Source organism: Sorex araneus, chromosome 6 (genome assembly GCF_027595985.1).
Source record: "Sorex araneus isolate mSorAra2 chromosome 6, mSorAra2.pri, whole genome shotgun sequence".
NCBI classification, from domain to species: Eukaryota; Metazoa; Chordata; class Mammalia; order Eulipotyphla; family Soricidae; genus Sorex; species Sorex araneus.
In genome coordinates, this window is record NC_073307.1 from 106,697,090 (window position 1) to 106,716,136 (window position 19,047).

A 19,047-nucleotide genomic window follows, 5' to 3' on the forward strand; every position below is an offset into this window, starting at 1 on the left:
CCCGTTACACCTCGGTGCCCGCTGCCACCACATGCCAGGCCCCTCCCTACCATCCCCCGCCCCCCAATAGAACAGAACTGAACGCTGGATACAAACTGCAGTTTATTAAGGCTCCAGAGTGAGAATTGGCACTTGGTTCTGGGCAAGGGCAGGGGTGTCAATGGAACCCAAGGGAGCTGGGCCCCAACAGGTTGGAGGACCTCCCCCAACCCTCTTCCCCCAATAAATAAAGTCTCAGCTCCATGTCAGGTTGCTGGTGCAGGGCAGGAAGCCCTCACTGAGGAGAACCCAGGGCTGCCGCCTCCTTCATATTTCTCCCCACACTGGACCTGGCCCCAGGTCAGTGCACAATTGAGAGGACTCTGTGGTGCTGGTGCTCTGGTGGGGCCAGTGGGAGACACGGGATCTGACCCCAGCGCAGGAGCCTGGGGTGGGAAGCGGGCCTTCCCCATGGCCAACCGAGATCTGAGGCTGCCCGGGGCAGGCTCAGATGGGGCCTGCATTGGGGATGCTGTGCGCATCCCAGGTCGGGGCCCAGCCTGGGCCACAGCTAGATGTGTAGCTCTGTGTCGTCATGGGGCTCCAGGCCAGACTCTGTGCTGAGTGCTGAGGCTGAGGGGCCCTGGGCCACCCCGAATGGCGAGACAACAGGTGAGCGAGCAGCCAGCGGAGACAGTGAGGGGGAGAAGCTGGGGGACATGGCGGCTGAGGACAGGGAGCCTTCATGGCTGATGGGGGAGCGGTGGGAGGCTGGCGGGAAGATGGCTCGAGTGACAGCTGTGCTGGCTGGCTTGGGGGGCACAGACTTGGCTCCTGGGTGAGCCACGGCAGTAATGAGGGGCGGTGGATCAATACGGGGAGCCGGGGGGCATGGCCGAGCTTCATCCTTGAGTCGGGCAATCTCGGTGAAGACGCTGGCCAGTGGCTGGAACTGAGGGCACCAGCTCAGCAGGTAGTCCCAGTTATAGCTGCCACGGAGCTCCTCCTCTCCAGCCACAATGGCCGTCAGTGCACCTGCCACGCAGGGCTTGCCATCTGCTGGGAAGCCATAGTCCCCAGGAGGTGCGGGGCTGAGGCCACAGCCTCCCAGGAAGGCTGTGGCTGGGGCTGGGGGCCCTTCTTCTCGGTACAGAGTGGCGCCTGGCCCCGGCAGCAGCAGCCCTGCCTTGCGGCCCTTATACCAGGTGTCAGGGGCAGCGGGCTCACAGGATGTGTCGCTCAGTCCATCTGCATCCTGCTGGATGCCTGAGTCGGGGCCACGGGCAGCCAAGGAGGAGGCCACACTGGCCACCCGGGGGAACTCATTGATCATGCGGATCTCGTCATCCTCTGCAGCCTCTGCTGAGCCTCGGCCGCTGGAGTGTGAAGGGTCCAGGGAGCCCCCACGCGGGTACGGCCCCCCGGCTCCTGGGCCGCCATAGCTGGGGAGAGTCTGGTGATACAGGTGCTCTGAGGGCGGCGGGCTGGGTGGCTCTCGGCCCAGCTTCTGCAGGGTTCCACTGGCCAGGGGTGCTGCCTGTGACATGGGGCCAGGTGCTGCCTCAGCCTTGCGGCTGCGGGCCCTCACCAGCCCGAGAACCAGGGCTGCCAGAGCAAGCACCACCACGACTCCCAAGGAGGCCGCCACGGCCCCCACCAAGAGCAGGTTGAGGTCAGGGGCCAGGCCCAGGGCAGTATGGGTGATGTCCACGGTCACAGGCACTGTGGCACTCCGGGAGCCAGGCAGAGGCCCCCGTGCCATCACTTCTAACCTCAGCTCCCGTGGTGCCTCACGTCGAGTCCGGCCCCCACCCCCAGAGCTACCTGTTCCACTGCCCGGTGCCCGGCTGTCCACCCGCAGGTACAGAGCACCTGTGGTCTGGTTGATCCCGAAATAGGGGGAAGAAGTGGCAAGGGAATAGAGCACCAGGCCATCAGCACCTCCATCTTCATCTGTGGCCTGCACGTGACCCAGGCTGTGGCCACGCCGGGCACCTTCTGGTACCTGAAAGTGGAAAGCTGGAGCCAGGAACACTGGGTCATACTCGTCCTCACCGGTCACCAGCACTGACACAGTGACCGAGGCTGAGAGATTCCCAGCATCAGCAGCACCCACCAGCAGCTGGAAGTTTCCTGTGTGCTCATAGTCAAAGGCCACTCGAGCCCGCAGCTCCCCTGTGGAGCTGTTCAGTGCAAATGCCTCACGGCCATCAGGCCCCGGGCCAGCATCCAGCAGGCTGTAACGAAGCTTCCCAAAAGCCCCGGCATCCCCATCAACTGCATGCAGGGTGGTTATAAGAGTGCCCGGGGGCTGGTTTTCTGCCAGGCTGGTGCTGAGCAAGTTCAGGGGGAAGGCTGGGCCATGATCATTCACATCCTGGACCTCAACCGTCACTGGTGCCAGAGCAAAGTGTGCCCCTGTGGGGTCGGCTGCCTGCACCACAAGCTGATGTCGAGCCTGGGTCTCACAGTCCAAGGAGTGGGCCAGTCGCAAGGCGCCTGAGCTCTCATCGAGCTCGAAGAGCCCCAGGGGGTCACCTGAGCTGAGCGTGAACCGTACGAGACCATGAGGACCCGGGTCAGCATCTGAGGCCTCCACATGCAGCAGCTCAGCTCCAATGGGCGTGTCCTCAGGCACTGCCACCCGGTAGGATGCTCGGGAGAAGATGGGTGGGTTGTCATTGACATCGAGCACAGTGATCGTGACAGGCACTGCTGAGCTGCGAGGGGGCTGCCCCCGGTCAGCCGCAGTCACTGTTAGGTTGTACTGGGTCAGGCTTTCAAAATCCAGAGGCTCAAGCAACACCAGGCAGCCCAGCATCCGGGGGCCTAGTCCACTATCGTCCCCCGACTCAGCCAGCCGGGGCTCCAGCTGGAAGACCCTGCCCCGGTTGCCGCTCACAATGCTGTAGTCCACAGTGGCATGGGTGCGGCTTCCGTCAGCATCTGTGGCCTCCAGGGTGAGCAGGGTGGAACCTGGGGGCAGGTCCTCGGTCACAGCCACCTGGTAGTGTGGCAAAGTGAAGCTTGGGGCATGGTCATTCTGGTCCTGCAGCTGCACGTGCACTGTGGCTCGCGCCGCCCGGCCTGGACTCCCGTGATCTCGTGCTTCCAGAACCACATCCACCACTCCTGGCCCCTCCTGGTCCAAAGCCATTGCTCCCACTGTTGTGAACAGAGTCCCTAAGAGAATGGCAAGAAACAAGCATTCAGCAGAGACTGTGGCTGAGCACAAGAAGGATCTCTTGAGGCTGTGGAAATGGCCTCAAAGTTCAGGCCCCAGGGAAGGGCCTGTGTTCTGAGAGATCATGGAACAGTTTCCGGGACCCAGACAATGGCTTTCAAACATGCAGTGGGAAACTGAGCTTAAAAGGAGACAGAGGAATAGGGAAATGTCCTTCCTCAAACAGATCCAGTTTAGAGTTCAGACAATAAGGCTCAGAATCCTGGAGCTGGAGTGATAGTACAGTGGGCAGGGCATTTGCCTTGCACACGGCCGACCAAGGTTCGATCCCCGGCATCCCATATGGTTCCCTGTGTACTGCCAGGGGGTAATTCCTGAGTGCAGAGCCAGGAATAATCCCTGAGATTCGCTGGGTGTGACACCCCTGCCCCCCAAGACTTCCCCCTCCCCCCCCATTCCTCTCCAAAAGAAAAAGAAAGAAAGTTCAGAATCCAGGAAATCTGACACAGGAAAGAGGACTCCGAGTCCAAGAAGGACGCACCATTGTTGGGATCAACACTGAAGCCCTCAGCAGGGGAAGCCAGGTAGTAGGAGATGTGACCATTGGCACCTGAGTCCCGGTCGGTGGCAGAAACGGAGAGAATGGCACTGCCTGGTGGGGTGTGTTCGAGCAGCATCACCTAAGGTGGGAGGACAAGCATTTAAGCCAAGCTTCCCAGCGGCACACTTACTCTGTATTCTGGAGTTTGGACCTTCGAGGTCTGTCATCCATTCCAACTTGGAATCTAGCGTCAGCAATTGAATTTCTCTCCCCATTGCTGGACACAGTTCCTAGGACTTGGGTAGGGGGGGAGGGTGGCGCTTTGGATAGCAGAATTCTCTCCCTTATCACTTCCACCATCTAGCCTACACAGACCTCAGGCCTCATTGCTTCCCTCCAGTGTGAACAACCAAGGCTCATGCCGGGGGGTCCTCCAGGGACTCAGTACCTGGTAGAGGCTCTGGGAGAATGCAGGTGTATTGTCGTTGACATCCTCCACGATCACCGTGAGGTTGGCTCGGCCCTGGTGAGGCCCATCATGTGCAAGAAGCTGCAGGTGGTAGCGGTCATGCTGCTCGAAGTCCAGGGGGCCCGTAAGGGAGACTCGGCCTCCGTAACGGCCTACACTGAAGGGGTCCTGGGGCCCAGAGGGGCTCAGCACATACCACAGCACTGGCCCAGAGTCCACATCATTCCCGGTCACCTGGGCAATCTCTGAGCCAAGCAGTGCATCTGCAGCACAGGGAACAAGTGTGTTAAGAATGTTCCCAAAGGGGCTGGAGCTATAGTACAGTGGGTAGGGCGTATTTTGCCTTGCACGTGGCCGACCTGGGTTCAATACCCAGCATCCTATAATGGTCCCTTGAGCATCGCCAGGAGTAATTCCTGAGTGCAGAGCCAGGAGTGACCCCTGAACACCACCGGGTGTGACTCAAAAAGCAAAAAAAGCAAAAAAAGAGAAAACTATACCTGATAGCTTTTCAGTATCTTGCAAACCACAGGGCACAAAAGGAGAGAGAGAGAGAGAGACAGAGAGAGACAGAGAGAGACAGAGAGAGAGAGACAGAGAGAGAGACAGAGAGAGACAGAGGCAGAGACAGAGACAGAGACAGAGATGCTTGCCATAGGGACATTACTGGTGGGAAATGCACCCTGGTGAAGGGACAGGTGTTGGAACATTGTATGACTGAAACCCAATCATGAACAACTTTGTAACTGTACCTCACTGTGATTCAATTAAAAAAATTAAATAAATTTGAAAAAAAAGTAGGTGCCAACCTCCCCTGAAGTCCAGGGCAGGGAACACTGTCACCCACCACTCTTTGTACTTCTCATTTTACCCAGCCCTCACCTTCAGACACTCGGAGCTCCCAGGGCTGGGGGATGGTAGGACGATTGTCATTGGTGTCGATGACCATCACCGTTAGAGTAGCTGAGCCCACCAGCGCTGGGCTTCCTCTGTCTGTGGCCATCAATACAAGCCTAGACACAAAGTTCCATCAGTGGGTGGGTCCTGGGCTAAGGGAGACTTGGAGAACTCAGGGAAGGCTGGGAATGAGCAGGATTTGGGGTATATAATATGGATGACAGGGAGGAGGGATTCAAGGCAGAGTTTCGATAGTGAACAGACCCAGAATGGGGTCTACAGAGCCAGGCCTCACCGTGTTTCGGCCCAGATCTCACGGTCCAGTATGGCTGTGGTGGTGATCGTGCCTGTGGATGGGTCTACGTGGAACAACCCTCGCGCTGGCTGGGATGCAGCTAGACTGTAGGAGATCTGTCCGCTGGGGCCTTGATCCAGGTCATCCGCCTCCACCTGGTGACAGGAGAAAGCTGTTGCCACTAGCCTGGACACAGACAAATCTGACCAGTACTTGCTCCCCATTTTCCCACTATACCCCTTACCTGCAGCAGGGGCCCTTCTAAGGGTCTGGACTCTGGCAGGAAGGCCACATAGTGGGGCCGCAGGAAGCGGGGAGCATTATCATTGGCATCTTGCAGGGTTAGCATCAGCACGGAGAACGCAAAGGTGCCTCCACTTTCTGCCTGCAGGACCAGTCGCAATCGTGGGCTCGCCTCAAAGTCCAACCCCTCTGCTGAACGAACTGTGATGACTCCTGGTGGGAGGCAAAATGCATTGACAGCTTCCTCTACCTCCCTTATACAGGGCAAATCCTTCCCTTCCAGAACCTCCAGTCAGCTTCCTGAGCAGCTTATAAGCCTTAGAAGCCCTACTCCTTACCTGTTCTGGGCTGGATAGAGAATGTTCCTTTCTCGTTCCCACTGAGAATGCTGTAGGTGATCGGGCCACTGGAGCCCCCGGCATGGGTGGCCTTAGGGGAGACAATGGGAGTGCCTGCATAGAGAATGGCATTGGTTGGACTGTGGACACTAGTCCAGGGGAACATGGGGACATGTTAGTGAGCAACCCCAGCCTACCCAGGAACCAAAGCTGAGAGAGCTGGTTGGGGACCCACCTGGGGGTGCATTCTCACGGAGCAGAGCTTCGCTACTAGTCCGAGGAAAACGGGGTCCACGTTCAGACTCCCCTTGCAACCCAACAATGACCACACCAGTGGCAGAGCGAGCTGGGCGGCCCAGGTCAGTGGCCACGATAAAGAGGACACGATCCCGGGGGCCCAGGACTGCAGGGGAACGAGCCAAGCGGATTTCGCCAGTATAAGAGTCCACAGTGGTGCCAGGTGGTGGCGTGCCCGCCAGACGGTAGAGGATGGATGCATTGGCGCCAGCATCACGGTCTTCAGCTCGAAGAGTGGCAAGAGCCAGGGTTGGGGTGCCAAGGCTGGGGCCTGGGCGGGGCAGGCGCAGTCGCAAAGGACTGGTGGGGAAAGTGGGGGCATGGTCATTGACGTCGCGCACTGTGACAGTGACAGGCACCGTGGTGCTCAGAGGCCCCGCGGCCGCACTGTCCACTGCGCTCACAGAAAAGGCATAGCTGGGGCACTGCTCTCGGTCCAGGGCCGCGGCTGTGCGCAGTTCCCCAGAGCTGGGTTCCAGCAGGAAGGCGCCCGCAGCACCTGAACCCAAATAGTAGGTTACGAGGCCGTTGGCCCCCGCATCAGGGTCATGAGCCTGTAGCTGCAGCAGCAAGGTCCCCGCAGGTGCATCCTCGGACACTTCCACAGAGTAGGCAGGCACAGGGAAGACTGGGGCATGGTCATTGGCATCCAGCACTGTCACTGTCACAAGCAGAGTGGCACTGAGAGCTGGCTGGCCTCCATCCCGGGCCTCTATTCGCAGCTGGAATGCTGGCTCCACCTCCCGGTCTAAAGGCCTCATGGTGCCAAACTCTCCAGAGGCGGGGTCGAGAACAAAGGCTCCGGATGCGTCCCCATCTGCAGAGAAGGCATGCGCGCATAAACAAACACGCGTGTTCGCGTGTTCAGGGGCAGCAGGGTGACTTACAGGCAATGGCAAAGAATGTGTGTGTTGTGTGTAGCAGAGTGGGGGTGAAGAGAAAAGCAAAAAGAAACAACAGAGATACACATGGTGTGAGGACCGCTGGAAGTCCCTGGCCACCCTTTCAGAGAGTAAATACGATTAAAACTGTTTTCATGGCAACACTAAGACATTACATGCCTTTTGCATTTTCATTAACTCACAGATGTTCTGTCTAGCCCAGCACTACAAGTCATGTGATGACATAATCACTTGGACATTTGATAGGATGTGTGTTTATGTGTTTACTATCCTAGTTATAGAAAATATAGAGCATAAATATGTATTTTCAGGGACTTACTCAATTTTTGCTGACTTGCCTTTAGTAATACCTGATATTTTGCTTGTAATTTTATTACTACCATACAGTAATTGCAATTCAGTAATAAATAATTTTATTTTAAACATCCCCTCTCGGAAAACCCGGCAAGCTACCGAGAGTATCTCGCCCACACGGCAGAGCCTGGCAAGCTACCCATGGTGTATTCGATATGCCAAAAACAGTAACAATAAGTCTCACAATTAGAGATGTTACTGGTGCCCGTTCGAACAAATCGATGAGCAACGGGATGACAGTGACAGTGACAGATTTTAAACATTAACATTCCCCTGTGCTTAAGTAGCAGTATGGAAAGAAGTGCCCTGCAGTGGCTTATGTTGTTGTTGTTGTCTTGGGACCAAACAATTTGAGGACATCTACCCTATGGAGAGAGCTAAACATGAAAGAAAAGGAAAGGAAATGGGAAGACAGAAACAGACTGAGAAGGAAATCAAGAGGAGGGGTAGCACACAGACACCCAGAAACACTGATATACGCATGAAGGGGAAATGTGGAAGACAGAGTGAAGGAAAGGGGAGCAGACACATCGAGACTGACACAGGCAAACAGGGAATAAGAACTGGGCGGGCGAGTTCGGGTGGAGTGGGTACAGGTGGGGCCTTACCCAAGATGCGGTACTGCAGTTGTCCATTTGCTCCCACATCTGGGTCAGAGGCCCGCAGTTTGGTAAGAGTCTGTGGGTCCTGGCCCTCGGGTACCTCCAGGGAGAGGTGGGAGCTCCCAAAGGTTGGGGCATGGTCATTCTCATCCTCCACAGCCACTCGTACTGTGACATGGGTCAACAGTGGGGGTGAACCACTGTCCCGGGCATACACTGTGAATGGAGCACAATCAATGACATTCAGCCTGTTTCCAGACTGCGAAGAATTCTCACAAATGTTCCCCCCCACACCCCACAAGACCCCACATAAAGATTCAAATGTTAGAAGATGATTGTTTTCTCCGCACCTCCCATGCTTGGTGCATGTGAGAGACATTGTGGATTAGTAGTAGTATAACGAAGAAGTGAAATGAGGTAGCACAACTGGGCAAGACTCCTAGAGCTGTCAACTGCAATCTGTCAGTTTGAGCAAGTCAGTTCACCTCTCTGGTACTCAGTATCACCGTGCTACACTTTTAAACGCACAGCATGGTCTGAGGAAATTCTTGTCAGAACAGCTGTGACACTATGCGTTTGAGTTTTTGAGATCACCAGAGAAAACTTGGCAATTTACTTTGCATTCTGCCACTCCTGACTCCTCCAAAGCACCCAAAAAATAACATAAGGTATGCTGTAATAGATGGAAGTTTCTAGAAGGTACCTTAAGCGGTCTGCCATAGAACACTGGTGTTTACCAAACGCCAAGGTGTTTTTGGTTGTTTTTTTTTTTTTTTTTTGGAGGGTGGCGGGGATGTGTCCAGTCAATACGTACCTGTCAGGTTGATCTCCTCCTGCTCCTCCCGATCCAGGGGCTGAAGGGTCGTGAGAATTCCAGTGTCCGGGTCCAGGGAGAAGCTTTCTCCAGAAATGCCCCCGTAAGTCACGTGCCCATTGGTCCCTGAGGAGCAGTGGCAGGGGACGTGGAGGGTAAACAGTAAATATGCCCTTTCTCGCCCCAGCCCATCCCTGACCCCCCCATCCCCAAGGTCTTACCCAGGTCCGGGTCAGTGGCCTGCAGAGTGAGCAGAGAAGTGCCGGGTGGGCTGTTCTCACGCAGGAGGACACTGTATTCCTGCTGCTGGAAAGCGGGAGCCTCGTCGTTGACGTCGGCGACGCTGACAGTCAGCAGCTGCGTGGCTGAGCGCGGCGGGGAGCCGTGGTCCGAGGCCACCACGGTCAGCACGTGCTCGGCTCTCTGCTCGCGGTCCAGCGGCCGCACCACGGACAGCGCCCCTAGGCGGGCAGAGGGAGGGCAGTTTGGCGGGAGATCCCCAACCCCCTCCACAGCATCACCCACCCTCCTCGTCCGTCCGTCCATTCGTCCCCAGCGGCCTGGGGCCCAGGTCTCACCCGTGCTAGGGTGTAGCCGGAAGTAGCCGTCACCGCCGGCGGCCAGGCGATAGGACACGCGCGCGGCCTCGCCCAGGTCGGGGTCGCGGGCCACCACGTGCAGCGCGGCGGGCCCAGGCGGCTGGTCCTCGGGGAGGCGCACGCGGGAGGGCGAGGCGAAGACGGGCGCGTTGTCGTTCTCGTCGGTGACGAAGACGCGCGCCGACACGCGCGCTGCACGGCGGCGACTGGCGTTGGCGGGCCGGTCGGTGGCTTCGACGAGCAGCAGCAGCGCCGGGGTGGTCTCCCGGTCCAGCCCTCGCGGGGCGCTCAGGGCCCCGGTGCGGGCATCGAGGCGGAGCGCGGGCACCGGCGGCTCCTGGCGCAGCAGGCGGTAGCGCACGTCGCTGTTGGGGCCCGGGCCGTCGGCGTCCGTCGCCCGGAACGTGTAGAGCGCCGCGCCGGGCTCGGGGTTCTCGGGCAGCGCCAGCGCCAGCGGGTCGCGAGCGAAGGTGGGCGCGTGCTCGTTCTCGTCCTGCACGCGCACCTGCACGCGCAGCAGCCGCGCGCCCGCGCCCCCCGGGCCCTCGGCGCGCACCGTGAGCGCGCGCCACGCCGGCCCCGCCTCAAAGTCCAGGGGCCGCGCCAAGTACAAGCGCCCCGAGGCCGCGTCCAGCGCGAAGGTGCCCTCGGGGTCCGCGCCACCCACCAGGGTGTAGGTGAGGGTGCCCGTCGCCGCTGGCTCTGGCGGGGCCACAGAGCCCAGTAGGGAGCCGGGCTGCAGCCCCTCAGCGGCCGTCACCGTCAGCACCATGGGCACCGGCGTCGCGGGGTCTGGCTCGGAGGGATTCTGCGGGGGCTCGGTGGACCGAGCTGACGGCAGCACCTGTTGTGAATGGGGTGGGAGCTCGGAATCAGGGAGAACCAGGCTGGCCAGGTACTGGGAAGGGTAATCACGCAGGAGCCTGCCTAGAGGGCGCCAAAACCCCATCAAGGTGCTGCTCCTGGGGCGGGGGGGGGGGGCGGGGGGGGGGCATAAAAGGTGGACCAGGGTAAGGGCCGTCATGCGTCATACCTGCACCAGCAGCTGGAGAGTGGAGCTCCGAGGGGGGCTGCCTTGATCGTGAGCACTCAGGGTCAGCACGTAATGGGGCCGCTCTGCTCGGATCAGGGGTGCCGCTGTGAACAGCTCTCCAGAGTGAGAATGCAGAGAGAAGAGCTCCGAGCCGGGGCCTGAGGGAAGGGCAGGGGTTCCAGAGCTGAGCTGGGCAGCAGTGCCTGGCAGCACCGGCCACCTCCCCTCTCTCTGCCCCCATACCAGTTAGCGAGTAGAGGATGGTCCCATTCTCCCCCTCATCCGGGTCCTTGGCCTGCAGAGTTGTCACTAGGGTTCCTGGAGGAACCCGATCTGGCACCTGTTGGGAGAAACAGACGCTTATTTTTGGGACAAGTCAGGTCTGGGAACCCCACGCCAGTGTGCAGGCCGAACCCCTCCTTTTTCAGCTCTCATACTTGTTCCAAGAGCCTCACTCTCTTAGCTACACCTAGTCCCTCTCCCACTCTCCAGGGCAGCAGCCTGCTGCTCCCCTCACCTGGATGGGGAGACCGCCGCCAGCAGCCCCTGAGGCCTGCAGGAAGGTGGGGCTGTGATCGTTGAGGTCGAGTACTGCAATGTGCACGGTGCCTGTGGTGCTTCGGGGTGGGCTCCCCGCATCCTGCACCTGCACCAGGAGCTGGTAGCTGCTCTGCCGCTCGCGGTCGAGGCTTTGGAGCGTGGTCACCTCCCCTAAGAGGGTAGGATGGGGACCATGTGTGAGGCAGCTAGAGATGCTGAGGCCGAGGCCTGCAGCTGCGAGACTGAGGTTTGGGGAGTGTGGGAGGGAATGTCAGGGTGAACAACTCCAGGCTCAGTCCTGGTCCACAGCCAGACTTCAGGGTCTGGTCTGGGTGCTCACAGGCTATTGAATCTCAGAACATGGGGCCCAATGCTCACCAGTCTGGGGGTGGATGCGGAAGGCCTTGCCGTCCTCTGAGAGCTGTCTGAGGCTGTAGGTCAGTCGTCCATTGGCTCCTGAGTCTCGGTCAGTGGCAGATATTCGGCCCACACTGGTCCCTGGGGGCTGGTTCTCAGCCACTGCCAGGAAGGTGGGCTCCTCAGACAAGCGGGGACTGTGGTCATTCTGGCTGAGGATGCTGACCCTCACGGTGGCTGTTCCTGTGTGCTGCCCCAGCTCAGCTTTGGGCCCAGACACTGCCATTACCTTTAGTGTGTACAGTTCCTGGTCGAGAGCTGCCCGTACCCACAGCCAGCCACTCTGTGGCTCCAGGCCAAAAGGGCTACTTGGCCCCTCTGCAAGGTGATAGGTGACAGGGCTCCCGTCTGGTGCTCGAGCCTGTACTTGCAGGACCTGAGTCCCAGGGGTGGTGCCCGAGGGCAGATCCACACGGTAGGTAGGGCTGCTGAAGTGGGGAGCCAGCCCACGAGTGCCCAAGTCCTGTACCACCACCCTCAAGCGAAAGTGGCTGGTGCGGGGTGGGGAGCCCCCATCCCGGGCCTCCAGCTCCAGCTCATAGGCTGGCCCACCTGGGGGCCCCAGAGATCCCATAAGCCGTATGTGGCCTGTGGTGGGGTCCACAGTGAAAGCCCCCCCACCCCCAGCAAGCAGCGTAAAGGTGACTTGACTATTCACACCCGAGTCTGGGTCTAGAGCCCGCAGTGTATAGATGGGGGTCCCTGGCGCAGTGCTGGGGGGCAGCAATACCGTGTCTTCGGGGGCAGGGAAGGCAGGGGAATTGTCATTGACATCTTCCAGCAGCACGCGCACCCGGGCTGATGCGAAAGCTGGAGGTACGCCACTGCCTGCCCGCACCTCCAGCTCCAGCACTGGGCCCAAGAGCTCCCGATCCAGAGGGCGAAGTGTTTGTAACAGCCCTGAGGTCCCATCTATGGAGAAGAGTCCTCGGGGATCCCCATCTGACAGGGCAAGAGTCACGGGCCCTACACGACCTAGGAAGGAATAAAGAGGGGTCAGGAAAGAGATGGGCATTACTGAGACGGGGCCCAGACTCTGATCCCAAGGAGTAGGCAGTGCCCATGCCTTTCAAAGTATTAGGGGCAGGGAAAGTGGGAGGACAACGGAGTGGTCCTAGGATGATACCCACGTGCCTAGGAATGAGCAGAGAACCAGCATCATGCCCAGGGAGGTACTAGAAACAGAACCAAGTATTTCATATGGGGGAATCTGTGGTGTGACACTCTGCGGACAGTGTTTCTTCACCTCTTCCCCATCATGGGCCTCTTTTAACCTTGTTTTATTCCTGTGGCATTCTTGCCCTACCAGCCATTCTCCTAGTCTTGTGCCATGGTATCTCATTTATGCTGTTTTCGCCTGTGGCCCCCATGGAATATTCTGAGGGTCCCTGATTGAGAAACGCTGCTCTAGGGTACTGGGAGATGGAGCAACAGGGCTACAGGGTCTACTGGGATTTTGGATTTGGCATCAAGTGGGTAAAATGCTCAATGATACCTGGTGGGTTGTGTGCCTGGACCTTGCCCACATTGGTGCCTGGTGCTGCGTCCTCGGGCACAGAAAAAACGTACTGCAGCTGCTCAAACACAGGTGGTGTGGGGGTTCCAGGCACAATGCTGACGTTGACTCGGGCACTGGGCTCTGCCTGCAGACCACCTCCATCCTGAGCCCCGATCTCCAGCTGTACCACAGAGTTGGCTCGTCTGGCTAAGGGCCAGGCTACTGTTAGCAGCCCTAGGAAGAAAGGCAAAAGCAAAGGTGTCTCAGGAGGCAGAACAGATCTGGACAAGTTCTGGGAAGAGGGGCACCACCCCTTTTACAGGGATGGGGAGGGTGTCTGGCAGGAGGCTCTAGGAAAGGGACAATCCTCACCTGAGTGTTCATCCAAGGCAAAGAGAGGGGGGCTATTGCCAGCCAGGATGCGGTAGGAGAGCTGTCCGTGGAGCCCCTGATCGGGATCACGGGCACGGACCCTCAGCACGGCTGTGCCAGGTGTACTCTGGGCACTCAGACTGGCAGCATACTCTCGTGGATAAAACTGAGGTGGGTTGTCATTCTCATCTGACACAAACACCTTCACATACACGATGGACTTGAGTCCTCCCTAGTGAGAGATGCAGCCGTAAGTCAGGCGGGCCTTACCTGGTCCTAGCGAGTTCTCAATTCCCGAGCTTGATCAGTCTGCGTACTCACCCCATCCACAGCTGTCACTGTGAAGTCGAAGCTTGAGGGCCCCTGGTCACGGTCCAAGGTTCGGGTCGTGCACACATCACCAGTGAGGGCATCAATGCGGAATGGGGGAGACCCCGAGGCTCCAAGTCCAGCACCCAAGGAATAGGACAGGATGCCAAATGGGCCACTGTCTGCATCTGTGGCTGTTACCTGGGGGAAAGTTCCATTGAATGATGCCCCACTCTTGGCCAGAAGAGCCAGAGTTAAGAGGCAATGAGGAGGAACAGGCTCAGGTCAGCTGCTCTCAGGGGCTCTGCATGGCCACACACAGGAGGGACCAGTAGGACATGCACCAGAGCCCAAGCACAGCTACCCCTCATCCCCTCTGATCACATTTTTGTCAATAGCTTTGACTTTAACAAAAAGACAAATACATGACTTTGTTTTACACATTTATGGTTTTTTTAAAGATTCTGAAGATAGCATTTTTAATTTTTTTTATTTATTTTATTTTTGCCTTTTGGGTCATACCCGGCGATGCTCAGGGGTTACTCCTGGCTCATGTGCTCAGGAATCACTCCTGGTGGTGCTCGGGGGACCATATGAGATGCTGGGAATCGAACCCAGGTCGGTCACGTGCAAGGCAAACGCCCAATCCGCTGTACTATCGCTCCAGCCCCACATTTATGTTTAAGACATCTTAGTTAATATAAATGTTGATTCACAAACACTGAGCTCATAGTATGATAACACATCTAAATGAAGCGTACCTAATATGTGCACTCACACATATTTTCTTCATAAAACACACCATAACCTTCTTGTGCTTAATTAAGAATACCAGAGTTCTTAAGCACTGTGAAGTTATTTTGTGCATGTGTGTGTGTGTGTGTGTGTGTGTGTGTGTGTTTTGGGCCACACCCAGTGGTGTTCAGGGGCCATCCTGGCTGTGCTCAGGGGCCACACCCTGCAGTCTGCGGGACCATATATGGCACTAGAATTTGAGCCAGGCCCTAGGAAAGGGCTGGCAGCTGCAGCTGCAATGCAAGTCAAGCTCCTTAACCTTTATACTACCTCTGCTCCCTCTTGGAAGACATTTCAAACAGCAATGTAACCAAGAAAAAGCAGAACAGCGTGTAAAGCATGGCACTAAATAGACTATAAAAAGGACTATGCTCCACTATATAGGAACTAAAACATGAATGCAAATACTGCCCTATGCAGACTGAATTGGGAGTGGGCTCACTGGCAACGTGAATTTTTCATCACCCTTTGCATCTCTGGGAATGACTGCAAAAGTTCCAAAAACGTGTTGAAGTTTTAAATAAATTTTAGAGAGCTGGTGAATTCATACATAAAATCTCTCCAAATGATGAGGACCAAATTGAGGGTTAGGGGCTTCGACCGTATTTCAGATGGATCACAAGAGTCAAAATCACCACCAAGAGGCCAGGACTATAGTATAGCACATAAAGTGCTTGACCCAGATGCAATCCCCACACACCATATGGTCCCTCAAATCCCACCAAATGTGCTCCCTGAGCACAGAGCAAAGAGTAAGCCCTGAGCATCATCAGGTGTGACTTTTAAAAAGAAAAAGAAAAAAAGTCATCACCAAGTCTCATAATCACATTAAGTGAAGAGCTGGCCAACTAACAGAATTATACAGACTGAAGTTATATGTCTCCTCTCAAATGAGTTGAGTCACTAAAGCGGGATCTGATTACTTCTGGGATCTGATCACCTGACTCACTGGGATCTGCTCTGTTGATTTATGGATGTGGGTTATGCGCTTTTAACTTCCCTTCACCTCTCAAGTCAATCTCACCGGAAGTAAGAAAGGGGAACAGCAAATATATAGTATAGTATTAAATCATTTGTGTTCTATCCTCTCCCTCTCCCCTCCCCCAAAAAGAGGGAAAGGCTTTCCTGGTTAATTCTTGGCTATCTTCCAGATTGGCTCAGGAAAATCTGAGTGACAAAGTACCAGTTAGAAGCCTTTGAATGCTTCTGAGCCAGATCAGTAGAAGGCATCATTCGGTGAGCTCCTGTGTCTCATATGGCCAGGCACACAGTAGGTCCTCTATGTCTCTTTGTTCCTTGAGTAAACGGACATTCTGATTCTTCTGCCTTGCACAAAAACTTCTTTCAAATTAAGCTTTATACACTGGGTGCGCAATGGGCCCTCAATGGCGGGTTTGCTGGTGCCGACCACTGTAGCCTGTGACAAAGTACTCTTTGTGGATATAAGACCTCAGGGTCGTGATACGCTGTAAGAGGAAGCTGCAGCGCTCCCCTTTCCCAGCCAGAAAATGTTGCTCAGAGAGAAGACTGGTCAAAGACTTCTGATTGTTGTCCAGGTCCTTGACAGAGTGATTTGTGCCACTGTTTACCCTCCCAAGAGACACTGAGACCCCTCCCGGCTGAACCCTGGAAACGGTTTCTGTTGCAACTCTTTACTATGGCTGTGGGCCCAGATATCCCAGGAGACAAACTTCCCCCTGCATCAATCTGGGCGGGCTGCAGCACAGCTGTGGCACCATCTCCAGAAGCTGTTAGAGACCTTTGCCCTCTGACTCGCTGCAGGAAGAGAGCAATAAATAGTGGTCAGGGGAAGTTGTCAGGAAGTGACCCCAAAAGGCGCCGAGATCATTGACTGGAAATGACCAAGGAGAGGTGAATTTCCTGGCCTGTGCCGCCCCAGTGCAAAGACTCCTAACCTCACAACTCAGCTTCGATCAGATCCCTCTCCCACGCTGCCCCAAAGCTGACACTAGCCTCATCTCTCTCCTCTTGTCCCTGGCACTCATCAGGTGCTCTATTCAGGAGAAAATCAAGACCTTATCTGAGAACTCTTTAAATTCCTACCAGACCACAAACCTACCACATCCGCCCTATCCAGATCCCCTTCCCAGGTGTCTTCCCCAGCTTCTCCTCCCACTGCTCACACCACCCGCCCCCGCCCCCCACCCCCCTTCTTACCCGCTGTACTTCCTTGAATCTCTTCTTGGCCTCTGCTCACTCTCCACACTCTCTCAGGGCCTTCACTTCCACTTCCGTGGTTTTGACCATCATCTGTACCTTGACCTGGGCCATCCCTCTGAGCTCCAGACGTGTACATCCAGATGCCAGATCAGCATCTCCACTTGGATATCCCACAGGCACCTTAAATCCAACCTGTCCAAAGCTAAACTCATGATCATTCCAAACCCCTCTCTAATGACTCTTCCATCCATGCGGTTACTCAAGCCAGAAATGTGTTCTTCCCTTTTCCTTTCCCAGCATATCAATCAACCAGAGAATAAGTAAGTCTTATTATCCCTCCTACTTGTCTTTTACCATTATCACTCTCTTGACTTAGGCTGGAGTTATCGCTCCCCTGAACTATTGTAATTTCCTCCAATTTATCCTCAATACCAAGGTTTCTCAACCACTGCACAACTGATATTTTAGGGCATCTCAATTCTTTTTGTGGTGCTGTATTTTAGATATATGGCAGCACCCCTGGACTCTTACCCATTAGATGTCATAGCACCTCACATTTGTGACAACGTCTAAGTGCCTCTAGATATTGCCAAATAGCCCTCTAGAGGACAAAATCAACTCCAGTTGTGAATCACTGTTCTAGATGACTCCTAAAAGCTTTTTTTTTTGTGGGGGGAGGGAATATGTATTCTGTTTGGGGGCTATCCCAGGAGGTACTCAGGGTTTACTCCTGATCCTGCACTTAGGGATTACTCATAGTAGAGCTCAGGGGATCATACAGGGTGCTGGAGATTGATCCTGGGTCGGCTGTGTGCAAAGCAAGTGCTCCACCTACTGCACCAATGCTCTAATCCCTAAAAGCATCTTTTGGGACATTACTATTCAAAATCTTCAATTTTCCCCATAGAAAAATGGCTCAATCCCCTTGGCTTGTCTGAACATTGCATCATCTGCTCGTTTCCCAATCTCCACCTATACTCTTTGTTCATTTGTTTTGTTTCTGATCCACAACTGGTGGTAGTTGGGGCTTACTCTTGGTTCTGTACTCAGGGGTCACTCCTGGCAGGCTCAGGGGACCCTACATGATGCCAGGGATTGAACCTGGTGGGCCACGTGCAAGGCAAACATCACCCTACTCCCTATAACTGTCTCTCTGGCCTCAGACACTTTAAATTCCAGAGATACACTTACAGGAGTCTGAACAAGTCTGATCATTTCACTTCTGCCCCAGTCTGGTTCCCTCAGAAATTCCCATTCATCCCTTAGGTTTCAGCTTCCAAAGATTTTCCTTTGGGAAAACTACTGTTATTTGTTTGGGGCCACTCCTCTCAGTGCTCGGGGCTCACTCTTAGCTGTGCACACAGAGATCACTCCTGGAGGGACTCAGGGGGCCATACGTGATGCTGGTGACTGGACGCAGGATTAAACCTGCATGCAAGGCAAGCACCCTAGCCTCTGTATTCTCTTCACTCCAGCCTGGGGTTTTGTTTTTGTTTTTAGTATATATATATTTTTTTGCTTTTAAGGTCACACCTGGCTCTGCACTCAGGAATCACTCCTGGCAGTACTCAGGGTACTATATGGGATGCTGGGAATCGAACCTGGGTTGGCCACGTGCAAGGCAAACGCCCTACCCACTGTGCTATTGCTCCAGCCCCCAGCCTGGTTTTTTGAACAGTTTTGTATTGCCTCTCTGTATCTCAGTTATAGTTGCATCACAGACATTTTCTTACTGTAGCCAAATAGTTTTTTTAGCTCTGAGTCCAAAACCTTCAAAAAGTAGGGAAGTGATTCATTCACTACTAGATTCTGTGTTCCTCATAGATTGACTTACATATGGTACATACCTGAGAAATGTAAATGGGTTAATCAAGCATTAAGACTTTCTCAAACAATTATGGACACCTAATGTTCATTTTAATCCCCACTTCCTCTGGTTACTAATGGCTTACAAACAAAACAAATTAACAAAGATAAGCCTCCAGGAAATCACCTGGAGAACTGCCCTCCAACCGCAGGCATTACTGAGGAAAGAAGTGTGGAAGCCAGAACCCATTGGTCCTACGAAGAGAGAGAGAGAGAGTAAAGACATATAGAGAGTGGGTAGGAACTGCCTACAGGAGGAGGTAGGCGGAGACCTAAAGTCTGGCCATATGACTAGTCAGGCTCAGTCACTGGCCTGGAGTCTAGGTTGCAGGCAACCCCTAAAAGATGCTCAGGAGTATGGAGGGCTTACAACACACAAAGACTTGAAGCACTAGAAAACTAAGGAGGTGCCCTCAGTTGATCCACAACTGGAGATGATTTTTCCCTCTAGGGATATTTGGCAATGTCTAGAGACATTGGCTGTCATAAGTGTGAGGTGCTATGGTATCTAATGGGTAAGAG

General features: G+C 55.3%; 1 protein-coding gene across 1 annotated transcript in view; it reads right to left on the reverse strand.

Moving 5' to 3' along the window:
- Nucleotides 1-89: 89 nt before the first annotated feature.
- The window catches only part of DCHS1 (dachsous cadherin-related 1), a 36,478-nt gene continuing 17,520 nt past the window's right edge, over nt 90-19,047 (reverse strand). Inside the window, exons 3-21 of the mRNA XM_055141752.1 lie at nt 13,696-13,884; nt 13,375-13,606; nt 13,000-13,236; nt 11,466-12,479; nt 11,065-11,258; nt 10,791-10,887; nt 10,548-10,705; nt 9,494-10,358; nt 9,137-9,376; nt 8,916-9,041; nt 8,108-8,317; nt 6,182-7,060; nt 5,947-6,060; nt 5,610-5,821; nt 5,366-5,520; nt 5,056-5,186; nt 4,153-4,436; nt 3,705-3,843; nt 90-3,162 (exon numbers count right to left, since the gene is read on the reverse strand). Coding sequence (XP_054997727.1) covers nt 551-3,162; nt 3,705-3,843; nt 4,153-4,436; nt 5,056-5,186; nt 5,366-5,520; nt 5,610-5,821; nt 5,947-6,060; nt 6,182-7,060; nt 8,108-8,317; nt 8,916-9,041; nt 9,137-9,376; nt 9,494-10,358; nt 10,548-10,705; nt 10,791-10,887; nt 11,065-11,258; nt 11,466-12,479; nt 13,000-13,236; nt 13,375-13,606; nt 13,696-13,884 — 8,088 coding nt within the window. The 3' untranslated portion in view covers nt 90-550. The remainder of the gene's footprint in view (nt 3,163-3,704; nt 3,844-4,152; nt 4,437-5,055; nt 5,187-5,365; nt 5,521-5,609; nt 5,822-5,946; nt 6,061-6,181; nt 7,061-8,107; nt 8,318-8,915; nt 9,042-9,136; nt 9,377-9,493; nt 10,359-10,547; nt 10,706-10,790; nt 10,888-11,064; nt 11,259-11,465; nt 12,480-12,999; nt 13,237-13,374; nt 13,607-13,695; nt 13,885-19,047) is intronic.